Source organism: Astyanax mexicanus, chromosome 4, assembly GCF_023375975.1.
Source record: "Astyanax mexicanus isolate ESR-SI-001 chromosome 4, AstMex3_surface, whole genome shotgun sequence".
NCBI lineage: Eukaryota > Metazoa > Chordata > Actinopteri > Characiformes > Acestrorhamphidae > Astyanax > Astyanax mexicanus.
This window is the reverse complement of record NC_064411.1, coordinates 27,913,915-27,927,675: the sequence shown is the minus strand read 5'-3', so window position 1 is coordinate 27,927,675 and position 13,761 is coordinate 27,913,915. Positions and strand designations below refer to the sequence as shown.

Below are 13,761 nucleotides of genomic sequence, written 5' to 3'. Positions count from 1 at the left end.
AATTTGAGGGCTGTATATTCTTATTGACAACAAATCTCATAAAAGTCCAGTGTAGTGCACGCAGGGTCTCAAATGGTTAAGTGTAAAACGCGTTACTCGCCGCCTTCTGGGTTTTTTGGATGTTGCGCTTGCCGTACAATGTCAAGTATGTTGTCAAAGTTGGATTAGGAGGTAGAGCGACGGAAATAAGGGCTTTTTAACCGTGAAACAGGTGAGTTTTCCCTGCATTTTGAGTGTGTTTAAAGTGTACTGGTTTAAACTCGCATATTTTGTGATATTTAACTGGGAGAGCAGGCTAATATTCACCCTGTAGCTCTCAGGCTAGTGCAACTGTAGCCGTTAGCCCGCTAAGCTAACTGGTAAAGGCAGTTAGCTGTGGGAGTAGCGGGGCTAGCCCAGCCCGTGTCGCAGTGTCCGACCTGTTACTGGAGCCGGAGGGAGAAACGGTTTACTGTAACGTTAAACACACTAACACAGTGACACAGTGAGCTGTTTTACTTTAGTTCACAATTTTTTTCCAGTCGCTTAATTGCTTTAATCCAATCTGCACTTACCTTTTCAAAATTTTATATACATTTAACCCAACATCTGTTGTGGACTATACTATTCACACAATTCATGTTGCTAGCACGCAATATGCATTCAGTTTTAAACATGCTTACATTTTATTAACAAACAGAATTCCCCACATGAGAGAAAGAGAAAGAAGAGAGGAAGAAAAATATCTGGACAGGGAAATTTATAGTTAGTTTACATTTACATTGTAAATGAATGTATTTTAGTACAATATAAATATATTAAAGAAGCTTAGTTGTTCTGGAGTTTGTCTGGAGTTGTCTTGAGTCTGAATGATATATGATTATACTTCTCACCCAACCACAATCAGATTCACTCTATCTGGATGGAGAGATTTATCTGGAAAGGGTTTTTTGAACTTTGAGAAAACCCAGGCTTGAGTAAAAGTGCTCGATCAAAAAAGTGACTTAAGTAGAAGTTAAAGTGTTTTTTGATCACCACACTTAAGTGAAAGTACTAAAGTATTCAACATTTCTGAGCATTTTTAATACAGAGATTACAAATTAGGCAGATAAAAAAAAATAAAGTGCTAAAATAGTGTTTAAAAAACAAAACAGTTAATCTATTGAATTCAGAGTGCTTTAAAAAAAATCATTACAGACAATAATAAATAAAATAAATTAAATATGAAAGCAAAGTTTTCTCCTGCTAGATTTCATGAATTATTAACATCCGTTTAGGGTCTTTAGAAAATATGACAGAAATTGTTCTATTTTAGAATGCAAAAAAAAAAAAAAACTAGTGTCATTTGTGTGTGAGGGAATAATTTTAGCCAATGTAAACTAAAGTTGTTCAGTTTGTGAAAAACAACAGTGATTGTCATTATAAAAGATTATATGTATTGATGCACAGAATCAAGCCAGACAGAAAAACGAACCGGTGTGCCGCCCAGCGGTCTGCCCAGCGCCAGGTGAAGCAGAACAAGCCTGTTATATTGTGATGTATTGGCTGTTGACGGTCATGTGTGTTTGCTATGCATAACATCACAAAGCTATTTTTAAGGCTTTATTCCTGTGATCTGTGCTGTGGAAGTACATCACTTTGTGTACTAGCACATTATCGTGATGCTAGCGTTAGCATTATCTATCTTTAAAGATGGTAAATCAGCCCAACGCACAACATAAACATTAAAAAAAAAAAAGCAAGAGGATATGAGGTAAAATTAGGCTGACTGCAGAACATCCTTGACCACAGAATACCTTCAGCTTGGCTCTTAACACAAATAGAACCTCACTGTTATGTCACTTGTCAGTGCCTGATCGTGCTACTGTAAACAAGCCAAGGTGATGTGATGTGATTGATTTAAATAAAATTGTAGGTAGTATCGAATACACACTTTCATTTAAAACACTACTATTTAGTAAGTGGGGTTTCAACACACAGCTTAGTAACTACTGTCTGACAGCAATCTTCACATGTAAACTAATATTTAACCCAAGAGTTAACATACCCTGTCATAGACCCAGTATTTTAACCCCAATATATTTACAGTCATATTCCCACAATTAAGAACAAGTAAACATGAATGAGCTGTATATATGATTATGAAACCTCACTCAACAACCAACTTTTACAGGTGCTAAATTTGTCATACAGTCATATGAAAAAGTTTGGGACCCCATATTAATCATAATCATTTTTAGTTGTAAATATTTGGGTGTTTGTAACAGCCATTTCAGTTTGATATATCTAATAACTGATGGACACAGTAATAGTTCAGAATTGAAATAAGGTTTATTGCACTGAACAGAAAATGTGCAATATGCATTAAACCAAAATTTGACCGTGCAAAAGTATGGGCACCCTTATCATTTTATTGATTTGAATACTCAGACATCCGAAGCTGCAAAAGTTGATTTCAGGGAGGTTAATCACCTGACAGTAGCAGTAGAACATTCATGTGTAGGATGTTGCATCACTGCTATTCAAAAGTTAGTCGACAGAGCAAAATTAAGGAACCCTAAGTGTTGCGGTAAGGGCAATATTAGCTAGCGGTTCTCCAGCAGTGCTAGCTTGGGTTAGCATCAGGCTGCAGGTGGTTAATGCTCACCTCTAAACGGCAAAGTGGCTAGTGCTTAGCACGGGTAGCGGCTAATGCTTATGCTGCTCCAGCAGGGCTAGCCAGGGTTAGCAGCAGGCTACAGGCCGATAATACTCACCTCTGTTAACGGCTAATACTGGTGGAGAACTAAAATTAAACTCCTGTATAACTCTGTTTTTCAGCGAAGTGGCTTTACTGCTCCTTAATACCTGACTGGTAGAATTCATACATAAAGCGCACCAGATTAAAAGGTGCACTAGTAATTTTTAGGAAAATTGAAGGATTTTATGAGCACCTTGCGTAAAATGTAAAATATTTAAGAGCCATTCATTTCTCTGACTGGACTGCACAACTGACTGACTGGACAACTTTGTATTAATTTAAGAAATACTTGCTTTGTTGTGGAGTTCCAAAGGTCATGTAATTCATCTTAAGGTTCAAAAATAAAATTCAGTGTTTAAAAAAATGTTAATTGTTTTGCTTTTTAATATTTTAAATACAGTGTTTTTAATAATTTATGAATAATATTTTTAGAAAGGCAGACTGGTCCTTACTTTTTTCTTATGGTTCAACCTGGGCCCCAAGTTTGGTTTGGACACCCCTAGTGTAGAGATCACCAGTGAATCAACTCCAACACTGGCTTTGTTGCTATTGCGATAATTTAATATTTTCTGCATCAGTCTCTGAAATCTTCTTTGCTCTGTGCAGCAGGAGACAGTGTTCTTGGATTGGTGAACCATGGGAAACACCAGTGACCGGGTGTCTAGTGATCGCCATGGGGCGAAGAGTCATCGCACAGACAGCAGTGGCAGCCACAAGGACCATGAACCGAGCAAGATGGTGGACAGCACAGATGACCCTAATATCTTTAACACTCATGGACCTGATACAAAGGTATACATACAGCTTATGATAGGACCTGGAAGCGGACCTAAAATTAGAAGAAGAAGAAGAAGAAGCAGACCCCCCTGAGATCCCTCTCTTGCACTTTAGATAAAACAGAAATGTATTTATAGATTACATCTGGAAATGTATATAGCAGATATTAATCAATAAACACTGCAAACACTAGAATATGAGATATAAATATATATATAAGGCAATACTTTAATAATTCTCTTTGTAAATGTGCAATCTCGTGATAAGTGAACGCAGTAAAGCACACACTAATAGGTGCAGCAAAGCATTAATATGAAGCAATATTTCACTTTTTGAGTCTCCAGATGGTGTTATAGGGTCATCTTCAAGAGAGGCACCTCTCACTGGAGGTTTGCATCATGAGGCTATTAAAAATAAGGCTTTCTTGATTGTATCGCAGATTTTGAGCTTGGTCACCTGGACACACTATAGAATTTTGAGTGTTTATGAAGTGTATTTTGAATCTCTCGGGGCCCTCTGTAAAACTAAAGTGCCCCTAGTGTTCAGCTAAAGTTTAATAACAAGTAATGCTCACTATTAGGGATGCACCAAATATTCAACAATGGAAATTATTCTGCTGGAAATGACACAAAAATAACTTTTAAGTGAAATTACCTAATAATTTATACCGATCAATGACTAGTTTAAGTTCTACATAAAATTTAAGTTACCATTGTCTTCCGTCTTCCGGATTTTCTCCAGGGACTCCAGTTTCCTCCCATAGTCCAAAAATATGGAGGTTATTAGGTAAATTTGATACTCTAAATTGTCCAAAATAGGATACTCTTTTTGGATGGGTTATTAAAAGCAATTGCATCACCTTTTTTGTTTAAACATGTTTTGTGTGTTTTTTTTTATTGCATAGTCAACATTGTAAGTGACTGTTGATTTACTGTTGCAGCTTCAGACTAAGGTTTGTGTGTGTTCTTCCAGGCTTCAGGCGAAAAGGATTTTCCTCCAGATTTAGACGACTTGGTAAAAACAGGCCCACAGGCTCGTCCTACAGTTATACGGTGGGGAGGAGGCGGGAAAGAGGTCTACATAGCCGGCTCCTTCAACAACTGGAGCACCAAGATCCCACTTAATAAAAGGTAATGGTTCTATTGGCACACAAAACATACCTAAAGACCTCAGTAAGTTATAGTAGAGCTTATATTGATATAGATCTATATTAATGCTGCATTCCTGGGAGTGATAGAACTCCTAACAATCTGATGATTCTACACCATTTCAACACAGTTAACTGAAGAATTTGGTATACTAATCAAACCTGATGTGGTAAACTCCTATGTTTTATATCCCAAGCTAGCATTGTTTACCAGTTAATAACAATGATATAAACATATTATGGAAACATCTCCACAGATAGAAGTTGGGCAGTACTGTGTGAACAACTGATTTAATAAGACACAGATAGGTAGAAGTGTTGATGTGCAGTACAGCCATCCTGCATTTTGATCTAGAGGTTGTGAGGCTCTCACAACTTTCAAAGTAGGAAAATAAATTTACATTACATTATATTAAACGAATGCTTTTATTCAAAGTGATTTACAAAGGAGGCCAATGGGATAGAGGAGGAAATGAGGGGGAATAGGAAATGAGGTTAGAAGTAGTTAGTGTGTTAGAGGTGTTAGGAGAGTAAGTGCTCTTTGAAGAGCTCTGTCTTCAGGAGTTTATTAAAGATAGTGAGAGATTCTCCTGATCTGGTAGTGGAAGGTAGTTAGTTAAACAATTAGGGAATGATAAATGAGAACAGTCTGGTTTGCTTTTTGTGATTTTTTTTTTGGGTGTTCTACTTAAAATTTGCTACTTAGAACAATAGTAAATAATGGAAGGAACACAGCATTATTTAAAACAATTGCAACATATTTCTGTTACTTTGTAACATTCCTGTTTCTTATGTATTTGTTTTCCCGCTATAAAAGCCATAATGACTTTGTCGCAATCCTGGACCTTCCTGAGGGAGAGCATCAGTATAAGTTCTTTGTTGATGGACAGTGGCTTCACGACCCGTCTGAGGTAAATGACACTCAAGGTAGAATAAAAACTTCCTTAAATTTAAAGAAATGTTTGTTGTACTTTGTAGAATGTAAATTTATGTTTTGTTTGTATTAATTAATTGAATGTAAACCGCAAAGCACAACTGGAAACATATTGAATTCATTCACGTTGTGATCTGCAGCCAGTGGTAACAAGTCAGATGGGCACTATTAATAACCTGATCCAGGTGAAGAAATCAGACTTTGAGGTGTTCGACGCGCTGCAGGTGGACTCGCTCGAGTGCTCAGACACGTCTGGTAAGGGGATGTTACTCAGTAATTAAGTTTATTACACATGCAACACATTTCCAGCACCAGAGCTCTTGTGCTTGATTCATGTGTTGGATACCTGTCTGTCATGCTCTGTGTGTTCTGGTCAGACAGCCATTAAAGCCTGATGAAGAAGGGTTTGCTTCAGTTTTCAGCTACAGCGCACCAGAAAGCTGAAATTCACTACAGGACTTTTAATATCTACCACCTTCAGACAGCCTGTGCCTGTTTTACCTAATCTTATTTATTCTTAGCTTTTACTTCTTGTTTAATACACTTAGTTTTTTATTGCTTTCATTATTTCTTACATATTTTATTTTAATAGATTTTAATAGTCAATATTACTTTTTAACTTACTTTAGCTTGTTTATTTTATTATTATTAATATTTTGTACTATAAGTTTATTTAAGCTTAATGTTTGCCTTTTTTAGTTTAATAATATCTTCATTTCATCTTAATTTGTTATCAATTAAACCTCAAGTTTATCCATCTACAATTGGCTCCATTAGAAATGAGGGTAGCCCTCAATGTACTTTCATGTCTAAATAAAGGTTGACTGACTGGTTGATTGTTTGATTGCCAAAGTAAATGAGTAGATAGAATATTTAGACTGACCAAAAACATCAGAGAATGCTCCCAGCAGATGTATAAAAATATTTGCAAATCTCTATATCAAGGTAAATATAAGGTGTTTGAGGTGAATTTGAATTGTTTTATGTGTTTTTTTATTTGAATAGCAATTTACACTTTGTAGCTCACTAGCAAATAATAATTACTGTAATCTCTGCCTGTAAAATGCATAAAAAAACCACAATTACTTTTTTAAAAACACATGAAAACTTAAGAAATCATGGGTAGCACAGACCAAAAGTTATTTGCTGTGCAGCAAATTGACAGTACTACATTAAATAATAGCCATATCAAGCCCACAGATACCCACAGTAGATGACAAGTAGGGAGAAATGTCAGTTTTTGGGTAAACAATGCAAGCTGGCTAGCAAGTCCAGCTAACATTACTACTGCAGACCTGTACATCCTGTATCTTTCAGCTTGAAAATCATGCAGTTTGTGAATAACAAGTAACCTGATACCAAGAGTGATACCTGATGCTGAATGCTTTATTTAGTTTACTTAAGCCTGCTGCTTTTTTTCTGGATTGTACCAGTGTTTTTGGTATATATATATATATATATATATTTTAACACACTTTGCCTTCCTGGTTTCTTGTTGTTCTCTCCTGCAGTTCTGCTCGTCACACAGGAAAACATTCACATCAAGTTTGATCTGACATGCCGTAATTTCCTTTTCAGATCTGTCCAGCTCCCCGCCTGGTCCTTACGGACAGGAAGTATACATGTTCCGACCAGAGGAGCGCTTCAAAGCCCCACCCATCCTGCCACCCCACCTCCTCCAAGTCATCCTCAACAAAGACACCAACATATCAGTGAGTCTTTTAGATTGTCCTTTCATGTTTGGCTCATGAAAAAATAATTAAAGGTTAGCATAAAATGGCATAAATAGGACTTGGGGTTGATTAAAGTAGCAAGAATGCATTAATTTAGAGGGCTGTCCAATGATGCTGCCAAAGATCTAGAGCATGCTACCTCATCTGTAAAACGTGGTGGTGGGGGTATGGCTGACAGTCTGTTTAAAGCTTTTAATGGTTGAGCACATTTGTACATCTCTGAATGTCTGAGAGAATTTTTTATTAAATTATGATCCAAGGTCATATAAATGTTGGCTTGCTAAATGAAAATTACAAACAAGTACAATAAGTAAACAAACAAATTGGAATAACTGTGCACTAAAAATCTAAAACCACCATTATCATCTGCTGGTGTTGATCCACTGTGTTTTATCAAGTCTTAAGTCAGTGCAGTGTTTTCCCATAAAATCTTACAGCACCTCATGCTTGTATGGAGATGCGGATTTCATTTTCCAGCAGGACTTGGCACACTGCTTCCACTTCCAAAAGTACCAATAAGTCTTATATAATATTCAAATTTTCTGAGACACTGTTTTTGGGTTTTTATTAGCCATAATCATAAAATAGATCACTCTGTGTTTAATACATCTATATAATATATGAGTTTCACATTTTGAACTGAATTACTGAAATAAAGTAACTTTTCAATGATATTTTAGTTTTTTTTGAGATGCACTAGTATATATTTTTTATATTTATGTACAGCTCTGGAAAAAAAATAAGATATTTAAAATGGATGGGTTTCTTTGTTTTTACCAAATTGAAAACCTCTGGAATATAATCAACAGAAAGATGGATGATCACAAGCCATCAAACCAAGCTGAACTGCTTGAATTTTGCACCAGGAGTAAAGGCATAAAGTTATCCAAAAGCAGTGTGTAAGACTGGTGGAGAAGAACATGCCAAGATGCATAAAAACTGTGATTGAAAACCAGGGCTATTCCACCAAATATTGATTTAAATATAATTATATAAATAATATTATTAAATATTATAAAACTTTATGAATATGAACTTGTTTCCTTTGCATTATTTGAGGTCTGAAAGCTCTGCATCTTTTTTTATTTCAGCCATTTCTCATTTTCTAAAACAAATGCTCTTTGAGCTGCATTTAATGTATGAAATTAATTTCATTCTGATATTAAAACAAAGCGCTCTGTCTTCATAGTGTGATCCAGCTCTGCTGCCTGAACCCAACCATGTGATGCTCAACCATCTATATGCACTGTCCATAAAGGTACAGGACAAGTCTTGAATACAGTCATTATTAATTGTAAAGAAGAAATATCAGCAAATAAATGTTTCCCTCTACGTTCCTCTCTCTTTGTTTCTCTTTGTAGGATGGTGTGATGGTCCTCAGTGCCACTCACAGGTACAAGAAGAAGTACGTCACCTCTCTGCTGTACAAGCCTATATAGAGCTGGACGCCTGGCCGGGGCCTGGGCAGCATGCCTGTACTGTATTGTTTCTCTCTATAATGCTCCACCTAGCTGAGATTGCAACACACACCAAGTTTACAACGGTTCTGGCAACCGCTGATGCTCACGCACACACACTGAGGATGAGTTGCGAGTGTGCTGTCTGTAAGTGTGTGTGTTCGCGCTGTGTCTGCTAGCACCTGTGTGTCGACAAGGGCTACTGAACTGTACTGAATGCAGCATTCAGGAACTGCAATCCTGAGGTTTTAATATATATATATATTTTTTTTAGCTTTAGTTTGCCTGAAGCTTGACAGCAGGGGGGGTAAAATTGGTTACATGTTTTTACATATTTTGAAAGGTCATAGCACAAGATAGACTGGTGTGTTTTGATGTAAATCTCAGTATAACACAGTCACAGCTGATAGGATTTAGGAATTCTGAGATATTTGTGTTCTTTTAAATCCATTTTTTTTTTTTCGCTTTTTAGAGTTTGCGTTTTTTTGTGTCTTATTTATTTAAACGGGATTGTTGCATGATGGAGTATCTGCTTGTAGGCTAAAAGTCAAAGGCTTTTTTTGAGGTGAAATTTTATTAAGTAGTAGGTCAAAGCAAAACTGGCCTAGGGTCTTTGGTTGTGTTCAGACGACCAGCCCAAATCTGAATGCCAAATCTGATTTTGGGCATGTTAAGATTGGCTGTTTCCAGATTGACTTTTCATAGAAAACGCTGGTTAATCTGATCATTCTGTGCAGATTTGTCTTAGTCTGGATCAAATCGATTTCAATGTGTCTTTTGCGAGTGATGGAAATGTGTCTAAAAAGATCACTAAGCAACCTCGTTGTACCACAGAAACCCATGCAGACACGTTTGTGATGTCCAGACACACAAATCTGATCTGTTTATTTGCAAAGAACATTGTAGGCAATCATCTCAACAGATCTGAATTTAGAAAGAAATCTGATTTTCCTGCAGTCTGAACTTTTTTTTTCATATAGATTACATTGTTAAAGGTTCTTATGGGTTTTTATAGGCCTGAGAGATACTAAGGTAAAGCTGGACACTGCAGGTTGGCCGTTCACCAGTTTACACATTTTTCCTCTTACACCAAGTTCAGTCTTAACAAGAAGCCTATTTGTGCTAAGCTAGCTAAAATAAAATCTACACTATATGGAAAAAAGTATTGGGACACCTGTTTATTTATTGTTTCTTTTGAAATCAAAGGTTCTAAAACAGTCTTGATTCTGCTTCTGTTGGAATAAATGTCTCTACTCTCCACAGAAGACCTTCTTACCAAATTTTGGAGCATTGCTGTGAAAATTCAGCAACAAAAGTTAATGTGGTTAACCTTAGTTTTGTCAGAATGTTTGCAGGCTTTGTACTAGGGATGCACCAAATATTTGACAGCTGAATTGCTTTAGCATAAAATGTGTTAAAAACTGATTTTAAGAGGAAAATTGTGTAAATATGTTTTTTGGCGAGCTATTCCTTAGGTCAAGTCGTAGGTCAAGACTGAACGAGCAGAGCTGTGATTTTATTTATTTCTGTTTATTTATGCATTGATGCAGTTGGGCAGACGCTGGAGTAGTGCTGACTGTGCTGATAGCCTGAGTGTGTGGTGAGCACCCGCATGCCGTTGCCTTTCACTGCGATCGTAAGCACTTTAACCATGTTCTCACTGTGAGAGTCAGGCAGAGCGTCCAGATTTCAGGATTGAATTGAAGGAATGGAACGTACTTTGTTGTTTTTGTGTTTTTTAGACTCAAATATTTAACTATGCTGTGGACAAATCTCGTACTGTAGTCTCACCGGATAGACGCTGACTGTGTCCAAAACTGTGCCCTATTCACTGTTCACTATACATGAATATGTAGACCACTAGAAATCCACATTAGTGAACGATTTTGGACAGATCATAATGTGTCTGAGGTGATCAATGTGTGACAACACGTCGCATAAACGTGCAATATGCGTATCATAATCTAAACATGTTTGTCCGAGAATCTGCACACAAACAGTTTTGTTTATATAATATGATATTTAAAGGCATTTGGACGATACACAATATTTCTTACAACATTTTTTAAATACATTTATTTAAAATTTTATCCCACTTTCTCCCCAATTTACAAGGTCATAGGGACCCCAAATCACTAGTGAAGCACCAACACCAGGAGGGTGAAGAGTAGCACATGCCTCCTCCAATACATGTGAAGTCAGACTCCACCTCTTTTTAAACTGCTGCTGGTGTATCATTACCGAGCATAATCACTGAGCACTCGGAGAAAAGTGCAGTGAAACGGTTCCGATACATCAGCTCACAGACGCCTTGTGCTGAGTGACATCACCCTACGAGTGAGGTGGGGCGAGAGCGCATCTACCCACCCAGAGAGAGCAAGGGCAATTGTGCTCTCTCAGGGCTCTGGCAGCAGAATGCTGCATGACTTGGATTCGAACCAGTTATCTCTCGATTTTATGCCACATTTTGATAGAGACCAAGGCTTTGGTCAGTCTGCCAGCCTCAGTCTGACTTATGACATGTCTGGATTGTATCCAGATAGATTTTTTGAAAGGTCTGTGCAATGGAAGCTAAAACCCAACACATATATTCAGATACTCTCCCATCATTTGTATGCATTGAATTAAAAAAATATATAAAATATTAGTGCTCTGTCAAAATAAACTCATTAATTACACTCTCTGTATAATATAATTCTGATCAAATTTTAGATAATTTGATCAGAGTTTTTTAAGGACTGATGATGATATCCACAATATTCAGAGATTGTCTCATTGCCCACCTCTAACTATATAGTAAATAGGGCACAGTTTTGGACACATCTTCTTAACAACTTCTTCACTCACTTATCACTATGACAGCCCATTTTTAACAATTTTTCAAACAATTTTTACATATTTGTGTTGTATTTGTAAGACAGGAATGTGTCATAATGTTTGCCGTTTATACGTATATCCAGAATGCTGGTTTACTGGAAGTGTCGTCTGGTGGTGGTTGTGATGTTTTAATGGAGGCTACAGGATCTTTATTGTAAGAGGTTGTGTGTGGATGTGGTTAATTCGCAATAATAGGTCAGAGATTTCGTGGTACCCATGGAAACTAAATCTATGTTCACATAGCAGGTAAAAGTGGCACAAATTAATGTGGCTGATCAGTTTGGATGTATATAACGCATGTGTTATCGTTGTGGGGATGTGAACAGCAAAACCCACTAAATCTAATATTTTCATTTATGATTTGGACCATTTGTATAAGTTTATATTTGGAAATCTGATGCGTCTCTGATGTGTGGCAATGAGACTATGGGCATTGGATAGCTTCTGTATAGCCCCTGTGAAACTGGAGAAGATGAAACCGAAAATTCACATGAAGCGCTGATTTGTAGTGCATGGGTGTAGGTTCAGGAGACAAACTGTTCAGACAAATATTGAATATACAGCTCATATTTTGCTATTTATAGGTATATGTTTGAGATATATTAATAGGTATATGTTTGAGTCTTACACACTGCTTTTGGATTTTGGCCTCTGAAATATTTGAGCTGATGTCTCTTTTCCAACCAAATTAGAAGACTTGTGTCACAACCATGCAGTATTCTAGTGCCACAAGAGGGCGCTGATGCTTGGTTTAAAAAAAAAAAAACAAGTATGCGAACCAAAGAAGTGGGTGTGGCCAAATTATGTGTCTTTTTACGGAGAGCTGGAAGGCCTTCACAGTAATAATCCAAGCTGTCAGTCACTGGAAAACTCCTTGATGGCTCCTGTGATGCTGGAGAAGATGAAACCGAAACTTCACTTGAAGCACTGCTAATCAGCAGGAGTGTTAGTTTAGGAGCTTTACTAATCAGACAAACATTGAAAACAGATCACACTAATAAGTTAAACCTAAAATAAGAAGCCTAAAATAAATTTCGGATTTGGTGAGAAATGATCAGATTCAGCCCACTTTTACCTGCTGTGTGATCAAAGTTTAAATGTTTTCTCATGTTTAACGCACATTGATATTTGATAGCACTGTTTGATGCGTTTGATTGTATACACTTTGCTTGTGTGTGATTTTTTTCCCCCCTTCACTCCAAAGATGTAGCAGAAAGGCATTTTTATTATGGTCAGACTTCATCTTAACTGAGACCTATTTAAACGTTGCTACAGAAAGACAGCAGTGTAGGATTTAAGGTGTGGGATTTACAGAATGTCCTGAAATAATCCAAACACTTGAATTTAGCTGAAAGCTTTGTTGTATCTCTTTATTAAAAGCAATGCAGCCTTTTTTGGTAAGCCATGTATTTTATTGTGTTGTTTTTTGTTTGCAAATAAAAGGGATACAGTGTGATTTTTTCTTTGTGTTTGTGTGTGAAAAATTGTGTATCATTTGGTACTGATCTAATACCACTAGAGAATTAAATTAAAGCACCAGTATATGGCATATTCTGCTGAATGGGTGCCATTTCTGTCCCCAGGAAATTACATATATAAATGTGCACAAAAAATAACTTCAAAATACGTTTTATTAGTAAGCATAGTGTCTTGTACATTGACCCAACTGCAAAATAAGATATGTAATTAAAACATTAATAAAAACTACTTAGAACACAGAAAAAATAGCATGTGTTACCTGTCCCTACTGTCAAACCATATAAATAAACTACCATGAAATATAAATATTAAAATCCTTCAGAGATGTATTTTTTTAATAATAAATTCATAATATTTAAGTTAAAATACATGTTTAATTGTGTTCCTGGGTTTCACTCAGTCCTGTTACCGTAACACATTACTCCATCTGAAACATTATACTAGTAACATCTAGAACAGGAAGTGACAGCTGGTTCTTCTGAAGATCTAAGTTTCCTTAATTGTTTTCCTGTGATTTTATTGTAACTATGACTGAGAAGTTCATCCTCAACACTCATTCCTGTTACCTAAATTAATTCTTAGATATGTTATTTGTTAATTTTTAAAATTCTAATTTTGGGAAAATCACTAAAATGCTC

General features: G+C 36.5%; 1 protein-coding gene across 2 annotated transcripts; it reads left to right on the top strand.

Annotated features, from left to right (window-relative positions):
* Window positions 1-103: 103 nt before the first annotated feature.
* Window positions 104-13,100, top strand: prkab2 (protein kinase, AMP-activated, beta 2 non-catalytic subunit). Of its 2 annotated transcripts, none has more exons than XM_022679276.2 (8): window positions 104-211; window positions 3,326-3,511; window positions 4,469-4,626; window positions 5,461-5,554; window positions 5,718-5,832; window positions 7,156-7,289; window positions 8,500-8,568; window positions 8,672-13,100. In XM_022679276.2, the coding sequence occupies exons 2-8, from the start codon at window positions 3,356-3,358 to the stop codon at window positions 8,747-8,749; spliced, it is 804 nt and encodes a 267-aa protein (XP_022534997.1). In that variant the 5' UTR covers window positions 104-211; window positions 3,326-3,355; the 3' UTR covers window positions 8,750-13,100. The 2 variants fall into 2 exon arrangements, with proteins under 2 accessions (XP_022534997.1, XP_022534998.1); XM_022679277.2 differs by having other exon boundaries at window positions 108-211; window positions 3,329-3,511.
* Window positions 13,101-13,761: the final 661 nt, after the last annotated feature.